The following is a 12,500-nucleotide window of genomic DNA, read 5'->3' as shown; positions in this document are numbered from 1 at the left end:
TCCAGGCGTGGTGGGGCGTCTCTCAGGATCTTATTGGTGGAAACAGACAGGATGAAGAATGACATCATAAACATGAGACAGGAACAAAGCGGTGGTGCATGGAGAGAGTGTATAACGATTGGGTTCATCTCAGTTCTTATTTTTTCATCCTCAGGACCATCTTCATGTCGTCCTCTCTGTAAACTACGTTTAAGGCTAATGTTTAAGGCACTACCCATAGTTCTGACCAATCAACAATCGACTTCTAAAATAAACATGTCTTCCGGGATAGCGTAGAGTTTACCTCCAATAGCCCGAGGAGACAGTCGGCTGCAGTATGCAATAGCAACTCCTCTTACACAGCTCGTTCCGACAAAAATAAGAAATGTCTGCAAAGAACCCACTTCATGCGTCCTCCTCTCTCTCCTCTAGAACAGGGGTCTTCAACAGGGGGTCCGGGACCCCTAGGGGGGTCCTCAGAGTTACTACAGGGGGTCCGCCAAATCTTTCTGTGATGTGATTTTTTTGTTTTACCTTACCCACTTGAACCCTTTTCTGAGGAGAACTTTAGCCAAAAATAGCAGCTCTACAAGCTCACAACGCCTTGCGCTGCGAGGCGTTGTGAGCTTGTAGATTGGCTATTTTTGGCTAAAGAGGTAAAGGTGTCGAGGGGAAAAAGAGCAGACCACGTAAACAAAAAAAATAATAATCTGAAACCCATTTTTATACAATATAGTGGGGGTCCCTGCTTCATCTCTCTCTCTCAGCTAGGGGGTCCTTGGCCTGAAAACGTTGAAGACCCCTGCTCTAGAAGCAAATTCCAAATTGAGACATCCTTCAACAAACAACTTTTGGGTCACGGTGGAGACGGAAAATTGAGTATTGAGATGAACCCAAAGTCTGACTCGACACAAACGCACACACTAGTGCACACACACTGTCGTATTCACGCTGTATCGCACTCACACTCTATCGCATTCACGTTGTAACACATTCACGCTCTATCGCATTGACGCACTGTTGCACACTCTATCGCATTCATGCACTAACACATGCTATCTATTCACGTACTATAGCACACTATCACATTCACGCACTAACACACACTTCATCGCACTCACGCACAAGCATTGCACACACGCTCTATCGTATTCCCACACTGATGCACACACGCACGTGACAAACATCACACTAACGATCTAATACACTACCTATAAAAAATACACCAACGGTGTGAACTACACTAAAGATGTAAACAGGAAAACAAACCTGGTGTAGTTGGCGGGGGGGCGGGTGTTGATGTGGGGGGAGGGGATAGTTGCTGGGTTGCGGGCGGGGACTGTGGCTGGGTTATGGGTGGAGCTTGTGGCTGGATTTGGGGTGGGGCTGGAGGCGGGGCTTGTGGCTGGGTTGGAGGCGGGGCTTGTGGCTGGGTTGGGTGCGGGGCTTGTGGCTGGGTTGGGGGTGGGGCTTGTAGCTGGGTTATGGGCGGGGATTGTGGCTGGGTTGCGGGTGGGGATTGTGGCTGGGTTGGGGGTGGGGCTTGTGGCTGGGTTGGGGGTGGGGCTTGTGGCTGGGTTGGCGGTGGGGCTTGTGCCTGGGTTGGGGGTGGGGCTTGTGGCTGGGTTGGGGGTGGGGCTTGTGGCTGGGTTGGGGGTGGGGCTTGTGCCTGGGTTATGGGCGGGGCTTGTGGCTGGGTTGGGAGTGGGGCTGGAGGCAAGACTTGTGGCTGGGCTGGGGGTGGGGCTTGTATCTGGGTTGTGGGCAGGGCTTGCGGCTGGGTTGGGGGTGGGGCTGCAGGCGGCGCTTGTGGCTGGGCTTGTAACTGGGTTGGGGGCGGGACTTGTTGCTGGATTGGGGGTGGGGCTTGTGGCTGGGTTGGAGGCGGGGCTTGTAGATGGGCTGGAGGCAGAGTTTGTGGATAGGTTGGGAGTTGTACACTGGGAGTTGTTGGGGGCGGGCCTTGAATTCGTATGACGGGAGTAGGTTGATGAATGACAGAAGGCGGGGCCTGATGAATGACATGTCCAGCCTGTTGTTGTAAGGGGGGAGGGGTTTGGGAACCAATCAGTGTTGCTGTCATGGGCGTGGCCAAAGAGGACGACAAAAGAGTTTGAAAAAAGGGAGAAAAAGACGGTGAGGTGAAAAAGAAATGAAATCATTGACAGAATAAAAGATGAAAACATGTTTACACACAGGGAGGTGAAGTCAAATGAAGTTAGCGTGTGACGTTTTGTACAAGACAGTTCAAATAAACAATTCACTTGTTTATAAATGATAAATAACCTACAACTTGTACGAAATCACATGAATGGGTTATATTAATAAAAGTTTGCTTGTAATATAGTGCCTGAATGCATGTTACCTCTCCATTGGTAGTTCATAATACAACTATTCAACTAGCTAGCTGGTTCGTGGGAACAACAGACTCAGGTAACAGTCTAACGTCTCATTAACCTGTAGGGTCATGGTTAGCAGGGTTTGGTTAGTTGCAGGGTCAGGGTTTGGTTTAACAAGTTCGTAGGCTTAATGCTTGATTAGTTGTAGGGTTATCAGGGTCTGGGTTACCTGGGTAAGACTCTATTGTAACGCCTCCATCTGCGAGAGAAAGACAGTTTGGCTTTGAACGTTGGTACTTTCTCCTGATGTAAAGTTGCTACGCTGAAAGGAAATACTTTAAAAGCTTTTCTAAACGTCATCTGGTTTGGTGTCATCAGATTGTATTTAACAGCGGTACAATGTCCAATGCCAAACATTTTATTAACTTGTTAATAGGCTCTATGCACAGCAGCCATATTGGGAATGAATTGGGCCCCTTCCTTACTTCCTTCACAGGTGTTACCAATGATACTAATTAAGGCTCTGTTCCATTTAGTGTGGCATTGTGGTTGTCTTATTTTCAAGGACCCCCATAACTCTGAGAGTGTACAAATGGAACCAAATGGACCCGTAAGGGTCCATTTGGTTCCATTTGTACACTCTCAGAGTTACACACTCACCATAAGGGGCCATTTGGGAACCAAAATGGAGTGTTTCTAGTGAGCCTCAGCCAACATGCACGATATCAGCACCCTGACCAGAATGGAACAGAGCCTTCATTAGTATCATTGGTAACACCTGTGAAGGAAGTAAGAAGAGGCCCAATTTCTTTCCAATATGGCTGCTGTGCATAGAGCCTATCGCAATCATTTGTGTGACAATAAATCGTCAACTAGAATATCATGATCGTGGCAGCCCTAAGTAGCACCAGCAGTAGTAATGTAACAGCTGTGAAATACTGTAGTATTACTAGTAGTTCTGGTCAGCATGTTCAATGTCAATCACTGTAGGTCACTGAAATGAATTGTGAAGTTTGTTGTTTGTGTAATGCTTTTCAATGGTGGAGAAAGTACTCGCATGTTTTACTTAAGTAAAAGTATCAATACTGCGATGTGGAAATACTCTGTGAAAGTCCGGAATTCAAAATGTACTTAAAGTACAAAAGTAAAAGTACTCATTGTGCATAATGTCCCATTTCAGAAATTTAAAACGTATACAAACTATTTTGAAAATAGACGATCTACAAGCTCACAATGTGTTGCATCGCGACGCATTGTGAGCTTGTAGATCTGCTATTTTCAAATGGTCAGAATGCATATGAAGTGAAGCTGAAGTGGTTAGTGTGTTTTGCGATAACAATCAAAGTCTAAAAAGTAACTAGTAACTACAGTTTTCAAATAATTGTAGTGGAGTAAAAGTACAAGATTTGCCTCTGAGATGTAGTGGAGTAGTAGAAGTGAAAGTATTGAAAATTGGAAATACTCTTTTCACCATTGAAGCTTTTACAACTTGTACTAACTGTTACATGTAAATACATGTAAAGTTGACAGTAGAGACGGGATTCGGAGAGAGAACAGAAAGAGAGAAACAGAAAGCAGAGTGAATAAAAGAGACCAGCAGAGAGAGGAGAGACAGGACGATCGAGAGAGACAGGCTGAGCTAGAGAGAGAGAGACGGGCAAAGAGAGAGACAGGCAGGCAGAGAGACGTACTCTTGGCTGGTACAATGGGCAGCTGGCGACCAGGACGACTGGGGACTGGACTTCCTATTGGACTCGACCTGTTGACACACGCACACACACACACACACACACACACACACACACACACACACACACACACACACACACACACACACACACACACACACACACACACACACACACACACACACACAGAGATGGGTGTGCCGCATGCATTTTTAGGGCATGTTTATTTTAATGATCAATCAATTGATTGTGCTCCGGCTTGGATCAGTTGAACCATCGTTATCATAATGAAACTCAACTAAAGAAACTAGAAAGAAATTTCCTACGAAAATTTAAGTGTGCCTGCGTTGGCTAGGGGTTTTGTCGCCGTGGTACCGCGAAACGGTGTAAAAAGTAATGCGGTAAGTGGGCCGGTCGTCCCGCACGTTTTGATGTATACATTGGCGGGGTCGTGTCAACCGTGTGGGAGGAGTAGCATTTTTATCCCCTCGGGCGGCCAAAAAAGTAAAGATAAAAACAGCAAAATATTTTTTCAAAAATTAATAAAAAATAAACGGAAAGTCAAAAAAGGAAAATTAAAAAACAGAAAAATTTTAGGTAAAAATGAGAATCTAAAACAACATTTGAAAAAAATTTAAAAATATATAAACAATTACTTAAATGGGTTTGAGTGCTTGTTTCACCCACTTCTGAAGGTCTGACGCAGAAAGTGCCCATTATACTATTGTTTGCAGTCCCCTATTTAGGGGGGGTAGGCAAAGTTTCGGAGCATTTCGGGAAATTTTCAGAAACCGGAAGTGAATAAATGGTTTGAGTGCTCGTTTCGCCCACTTCTGAAGGTCTGACGCAAAAAGTGCCAATTATACAATTGTTCGCAGTCCCCCATTTAGGGGGGGGTAGGCGAAGTTTGGGAGCATTTTGGGCACTTTTCAAAACCGGAAGTAAAATATCCACTTCCTGTTGTGACGGATGTGTTCGCAGACCCCAATTTAGGGGGGGTAGGCGAAGTTTCAGATCATTTTGGGCACTTTTCAAACCGGAAGTGAAGAGGTCCAAGTCCGGGTTGGACCAACGAGTTGCATACCCTTCAAAAAGTGTTTTGGTGTAAAAAAAAAAAAATCGAAAAAAAAAAAGTTCAGAAAAAAAAATTAAAAAAAAAAAAAAATGTCGAAAAAAAAAAAAACGTAAAAAAATAAAGTCCTTGACAAAGTTTGGGGGCGGTACCATGCTGCAAACAGAAGTTATGGCCATTTAAAGCCCAGCCAATGGGAAGACAGAGGGGGCGGAGCTTCAACACACGAAGCTCATTGGTGGTTCCAGCTGCCACATGGATTATAGCAGGAGCCCTAGAGTCTCTGGGTGGTTTCCCCCCCTCCCCGTAACCGTTAACATGGGAGTGAATGGGGGAGTGAGGATGATGATGGTTAACATGGGTGTGAATGGGGGATGATGATGAAGAGTAAAGCAAGTGAGAATGAGTCTGAATTTGGGACTGAAAGGGGGCGTGGCTACATGTTTTTGCTAATAACGTGGGCGTGGTAACGCGAAACGGCGAAAAAAGTAATGCGGTAAGTGGGGCGGTCGTCCCGCACGTTTTGATATATACATTGCGACTAACGAGTAAACCGTGTGGGAGGAGAAGCGTTTTGCGCGGTACGTGCGGCCAAAAGGGGCGGAGTTTAGCTGTTTTTTGCTAATAACGTCGCCATGGTAACGCGTGACGGAAAATCGTTTCCGAGCACACTACTCCCGGCCAAGCCGCACGTTTTGATGTATATATTGCGGCGGTAGTGTAAACCGTGCGGCTGTTACGGACGACCGAATTTTGTGGCTTGATGTATTAATAAATCCGGCGGATCTCAATAAGTGTGCCCATGCCATTAACATGGCAGGCACACTTAATTACCATGATTTGATTTGATTTTTTTACATAAATGTTTTTATATTAATGTAATGTTATTCATTATTTGGGGGCCCTACTTGCAATATCCTCACGAATCACTGATGTAGGAGGTACAGGAGTAGTGATCGACCGATCATGTTTTTTCAGTTGTCGGTGCTGATGCTGATATTTAGAGAATAGGAAAGGTTGATGGCCGATATATGGCCAATTATCATTAATTATGTGAAACAGTAACACACACATAACTGAAAACAACAAACAGCTGTTTATGAATCTGTGCTTAGATACCAGTGCACGTTCTCTTTTTTTTGTGTGGGTGGGGGGGGGGCTCTGTAGGCCGGGGGTTAAATCATTGGCTATCAAATAACATCGGTCGACCACTAGGAGGCGTGTCTAGGTGATGTGGGCGGTACAATAGGCGTGTCTAGATGGGTCACCTGTTGAGGGCAGGCGACGGGGGGGCGGACCGCCCGGCCGGGTGGACGGAGTCAGAGCGGACGTAGACGGGGGGGCGGTCCGCTAGGGGTCGCTGGTCGGCCGAGCGCGAGCGGCTGTACACGTCGTCGTGGCGAACCATCCCGCGACTGCACCTGGAGGAGACAAGAAACCATGACAACCATGGGGTTACCTTGACGACCGCGGCCACAACCAAATCCCGTGCGGGGGAGGGGCCTGACTGCATCGACCTCCTATGAAGAAAACAAGTGATTATCTATCTATCTATCTATCTATCTATCTATCTATCTATCTATCTATCTATCTATCTATCTATGTGTTTACCTCAGTAATTCTTCGTCATAACAGTCAGGTTCAGATGGGAAATCAGGGATGTAGTCCTGGCTGGAGGAAGTACAGTAGAAGTACAGTAGAAGTACAGTAGATACCAGTTCAAAGTCTCTTTGACATTAATGATAATATAGTTAAAGGAGAACTTCACCCACCTACAACCTTATCCTCATATAATGGGTAGGGTGAGCATATGTCCCGTTTTGTGCGGGACAGTCCCGCATTTCAGTGACTTTTCAAGCGTCCCGCAAATTGAGACGCTGTCCCGCATTTTGATTGATAGGCTCCAGTTTTCAAATATGCGTTTAAAATCTGGATTTTATCAATTAACTGGCTGTGCGCAGCGGAGCAGTGGAGCCTGTCATCAGGGGGCGGGCCGAGTGTGTGTGTGTGTGTGTGTGTGTGTGTGTGTGTGTGTGTGTGTGTGTGTGTGTGTGTGTGTGTGTGTGTGTGTGTGTGTGTGTGTGTGTGTGTGTCTGTTTGTCGAGACTCGAGAGGAGAAACGCAGCCTAATTAAAACACTCGCCCCAAAACACACTCGCCCCTATGTTTTTCGCCGACCGAGGCCGCCAGATATACCCGGGGCGAGTGTGTTTTGGGGCAAGTGTTTTTTTTGGACGAGGCGTTCTTGTGAACAAGCAGTGAATTAAATCACGTGTTGCTGGTGGAATACAAGTCGGAAAGAAAATAATCAGGAGCTCAACAACATATAAGAGGACACAAGATCTATCTGTGCAAAGCTGCAAAGTGTGCATATTTAAGCAAGTATTTTAAAACAGTGAAAGCTACCGAGGAAAAAGAAAGAAAAAGTGATAGACCCCCGCCACGACTCAAACTAACGACCACGTTGTGAATAATTATAAACAAACAACCTCCTGGTGCTCCCAAGTTGGGGGGTAGTTTGACCAAAACCGAAGGTATTGAAGAGGCGAATGTTATGGTCATTAGAGATCAGAGGATTTAGCAGCTGCCCAGCCATTCTGATAATGTTAGGAGCAATGGACCTGCCAACAGTGACACTACGAGCAGGTAGGGTCCAACCAATTGTTTCTAAATTGATTGCAGTCTGCACAGAACCCTATCCATCAGATCCAAAGTAGACTAGGTAAAGACCACGTATTATGCAAGTACATCATGAAGTTGACCAAAGTTTCTCAGCTCAGCTGCATTATATTTGTTAATAGTGTCTGTCTATCCTCTGAAACAAAGGGGTTAGTGAGAACTTGGCATCATTGTGAGCTCCTTATTGGATGTAATTAATGTCTTCACAATCAAGTAGGTTGTATTGTCCAGTAAATACAGATCATTTCAAATGCATTTCTGTTGTTAAGTTTTTATTTGCATAGTAGTTCTATTATAGTTATTATTATCATACTCCTATTACAGAGAAGATTTCATACCCAACACTTTTTGCAAAAGAAAAAGAAGTTTTAATTGTGTTTAATTATTTTGGTTTCTGAACTTTCCACAGTCCACCAATGAGACACAGAGTGAGTACTGAATGGTGCCATCTTATAATGAGCATTAGTGAGGACCAATTTTATGAGTAGTAGGATATAAGGTTGAAAATGGGTGAAGTGCTCCTTTAAGCCATTTTATGAAAGGGTTAACATGTAGACAAACTACAGCTATGCTGGAAGTATATCTACGGCTAAGACTAAAACAAAGTTTACTTGGCTTGTGTTATTGCACCAAGAAAGGGCAATATATATATATATATATTTGTATACTAAAGTGAGTGGTTTATAAAGTGCAGTATTACTTTCAAGTAGTACAGGATACGTTGTCAAATAAAGTGCAGGATTGATTATGAATGGTCGCAAGCTTGGTTATCAAGTAACCATTTAAAAAAAAAAGATTTTGAAGGTAATCAGAGTAAGCAGAGTAAACTTGAACTCTAGTCAATAAACAACAAGGTAAATAGTCACATGGAGTGCGTAGAGAACAATGTAGTGCCTCAAAGAAATTAAAGTATACCAGGCAAACAATTAAACTAGCATCGGACTAAACAACATGCTATCTAAATAACATTCTGTGTGTGGTTGACAAAAACAAATCTAAGTACTAGGGGGTGAGGTGGAGTCTGAAGAGGTGAGTGCTAGGGGGGTGAGGTGGAGTCTGAAGAGGTGAGTGCTAGGGGGTGAGGTGGAGTCTGAAGAGGTGAGTGCTAGGGGGGTGAGGTGGAGTCTGAAGAGGTGAGTGCTAGGGGGTGAGGTGGAGTCTGAAGAGGTGAGTGCTAGGGGGGTGAGGTGGAGTCTGAAGAGGTGAGTGCTAGGGGGTGAGGCGGAGTCTGAAGAGGTGAGTGCTAGGGGGTGAGGTGGAGTCTGAAGAGGTGAGTGCTAGGGGGGTGAGGTGGAGTCTGAAGAGGTGAGTGCTAGGGGGTGAGGTGGAGTCTGAAGAGGTGAGTGCTAGGGGGTGAGGTGGAGTCTGAAGAGGTGAGTGCTAGGGGGGTGAGGTGGAGTCTGAAGAGGTGAGTGCTAGGGGGTGATGTGGACTTTATTCCACAGTTTGGGAGCCAGGAGGACGCTAGGAACACCTAGACTCACCTGTACTCATCACAAGTCCCATTCATCACGTGATTAGGCCAGGGGCCATTAATATATCTTGTAAGAAACACACACACACACACACACGCACACGCACACACACACACACACACACACACACACACACACACACACACACACACACACCGTGATGAGACTCTTCCCACAACTCAAGTAGAACTTTTTACGCTATGTTATATCTGATCCTTGACCAGTACTGCAGTCAGATCTGCTCATACAACAACCGGCCAGTAGGTGTCACTATAGCCCAAGGAAAACCACTTTCATCTACTGTTCCTACCGGTACTAATATAAACACTACTGTTACTACTATCACTGCCATACTACGACTACTGCCGTAATATTACTACAGTACCAATACTAACAGAACTACTACTGCTAATGTACTAGTCCAGATACCTGTCATGTTGTGAATCCAGGGAGTTGGCTAAAGATAGCCGCCTGATTGCTCTCCTACATAGACAGACAGGCAGGCAGACAAAAAGTCCATGAAAATCGTTTATCGTGTTAGTAAATCCAACAAAAGGCCCTAATCAACAACACTTATAATATCAGCTGTTGTATAGGCCCCAGGTCTTTGCTACTGTACATGAAACATTTTGGTATGGGTACCATTACAATCAGAAAGGCCAGGGTCCACAGATATTGCTAAGCATTTATACCGGGGGTGGGACGATACGAGTATCTCACGATCGGTACTGTGGCGATATCTGGCCCTCGATAACGATGATATCACGATACACGATAACTGCGATAATCTATGTATTGGTGAGAAATCTCATCAACGACCCATCTCGATATCTGTTATTCTTAAATTGGCCTAGTACACGAAACAATGTACAAACAATTGCATGCATAGTGCCTCGTAACAGTAACACGTTGACGAGAAAGGATATAGAATAATACCTCACTAAAATCTCTTGTGCAAATGACTTTTACAGGAAAAATATATATAAATCTGTACACATTAGTGCGAAGTGATAGGCATTAAAAATATGCTTTTTGTAAACCTGGACAATGCTTTAATAAAATGATAAAATGTCGATATTTGCCGTCAGTGTTTCGATAATGCAGCGAAAGAGGGAGTATGACGACCGCTTCACCCATTGTCAACGTATATTCATATATTTGCTCTCACTAATGCTTAGTAAAGGATTTTGGTCTGTGTCTCAGGGAAGGGCTAAGGACAGTTCGGAAAGCTGTGACAAACAGTAATTCAAACTTTATTATTTATTCATGCCAGAACAATGGCTTCTATTTCAGAATGCTAACTTTCCAGGAAGAGAAAGGCTGTAGTTTCTATTAGCTTGGAATCCCAATTGATGATGTCACTGGTAGGCAGGTTTCTGAACTGTCCACAGCCCTCCTCTGAGACACAGAATGAGTAGACAGAAATGGTGCCAACTTCTAAAGCAGGGGTTTTCAGGCCAAGGACCCCCTAGCTGAGAGAGAGATGAAGCAGGGACCCCCTCTATATTGTATAAAATTGTGTTTCAGATTCAACTTTTTTTGTTTACTTGGTCTGCTCTTTTTTCCCTCTACACCTATACCTCTTTGCCAAAAATAGCCAATCTACAAGCTCACAACGCCTCGCGCTATTTTGGGCTAAAGTTCTCCACAGAACTTTTTTAAGGTAAAAAAAAGAATCATATCACACAAAGATTTGGCGGACCCCCTGTAGTAACTCTGAGGACCCACTAGGGGTCCCGGACCCCCTGTTGAAGACCCCTGTTCTAAAGGGCATTAGTAAGGACCACAATATGAAGATAGGTTAACAAGGGGGGAAAGTGGTCCTTTGAACCCTACAGTATATACTTCATGGAGTGGTATCCCCCAGGGGTCTATATTTGGACTCTTCCTTTGTACCCCTAGTCTACACCGAATCTCTTCGTCAAAAATAGCAGATCCACACGGTCACAATGTGTTGCAACGTGACACGTTGTGACCTTGAAGATCTGCTATTTTACTGTTGCATTGCAAAATGCTATCTCCTTTTACTTGATTTTAAATTGTCACCTACAGTAATATTCACTATATTACTTTGTTTAAACCTATATACAGTATATATCTGTTATTTGAAAAATAAAAAATAGCAGACCTACAAGCTCTCGATGCGTTGTGATTGTGAGTGAAACAATTTGAAACATTTGGAATATTTTTGAAACCTTTTAACAACACACATCTTGTATGGGGATCCCTGGCACAAAATCGTTTCAGATGGGGGTCCACAGCCAAATATATATTAATGTGAGGGTCCTTCACATTAAAATGTTTGAGAACGACCAAATTCAAGATTAAATAATGGTTTAATATTAATGATGGTATGCAGTGTTCAATTTGTCGACTAAAATATGACGAAAATGTTCTGTTGACTACTGTACCTTTTTTACTGACGAAAATAAAAGCTAAATAAAGAACGAAACTATGATGACTAAAACTATGACTAAATATTGACAATTTTGTCAACATATAAAAACTAGACTAAAATGTTAGGAAGGGACTCATAGTAGAAATCAGTCACGACTTAATCAACTGTACATCTTGTCAACTAAAACTAGACTAAAAATAACAGTTCAGATGACTAAATTGTGACGAAAACTAAATTAAGACTTAAAACTGCATCAGTCAAATGAACACTGATGGTGTGTTATTATCTATCATCATTCTACCTGTCCAGGTTTCCATATTGCCCTGCATCAGAGCACGCCCGGGTTAGCTTGGTGTTGCGTAGCAACCGCACCGCGTCGTCACGGTACAGCGGGTACAGGGGGTTGCCACTGGCAACCAAACAGGAAGCAGAAGAGAGGAAGACAACAAACCACATCTGGGTCACGAAGAGGTCAAATTGTTCAAACAGAACAGGAAGTGATGAAAGGAAAGTGATGACCACATCATGTGACACTTGACTGGCTGGTAATTGGACATTCAAATAGCAACACTGACGAATCAAGTAGCTTAATGCATGAAAAATGAATACATTATTAATTCAATAACCTTATGAGTATAAAACACTGACCCAGTGTCCTACCAGGACCTCTAGTACTGCTGGTTTATCTCCTACAAGGACCTCTAGTACTGCTGGTTTTATCTCCTACCAGGACCTCTAGTACAGCTGGTTTTATCTCCTACCAGGACCTCTAGTACTGCTGGTTTTATCTCCTACCAGGACCTCTAGTACTGCTGGTTTTATCTCCTACCAGGACCTCTAGTACTGCTGGTTTTATCTCCTACTAGGACC

General features: G+C 44.0%; 1 protein-coding gene across 1 annotated transcript in view; it reads right to left on the bottom strand.

Moving 5' to 3' along the window:
* The window catches only part of LOC311061590 (regulating synaptic membrane exocytosis protein 2-like), a gene marked incomplete at its 3' end in the record, with an annotated part of 55,402 nt that overhangs the window by 15,469 nt on the left and 27,433 nt on the right, over nt 1-12,500 (bottom strand). The window contains exons 18-22 of the mRNA XM_084080276.1: nt 11,932-12,039; nt 6,690-6,749; nt 6,347-6,499; nt 4,010-4,077; nt 1,249-1,990 (exon numbers count right to left, since the gene is read on the bottom strand). Of these exons, the coding sequence (XP_083936402.1) occupies nt 1,249-1,990; nt 4,010-4,077; nt 6,347-6,499; nt 6,690-6,749; nt 11,932-12,039 (1,131 nt within the window). The remainder of the gene's footprint in view (nt 1-1,248; nt 1,991-4,009; nt 4,078-6,346; nt 6,500-6,689; nt 6,750-11,931; nt 12,040-12,500) is intronic.

Source organism: Gymnoscopelus microlampas, assembly GCF_963454915.1.
Source record: "Gymnoscopelus microlampas genome assembly, chromosome: 15".
In the NCBI taxonomy this organism is placed as follows: Eukaryota; Metazoa; Chordata; class Actinopteri; order Myctophiformes; family Myctophidae; genus Gymnoscopelus; species Gymnoscopelus microlampas.
Note: the sequence above shows the minus strand (reverse complement) of the source record. Positions and strands in the feature narration are given on the sequence as shown.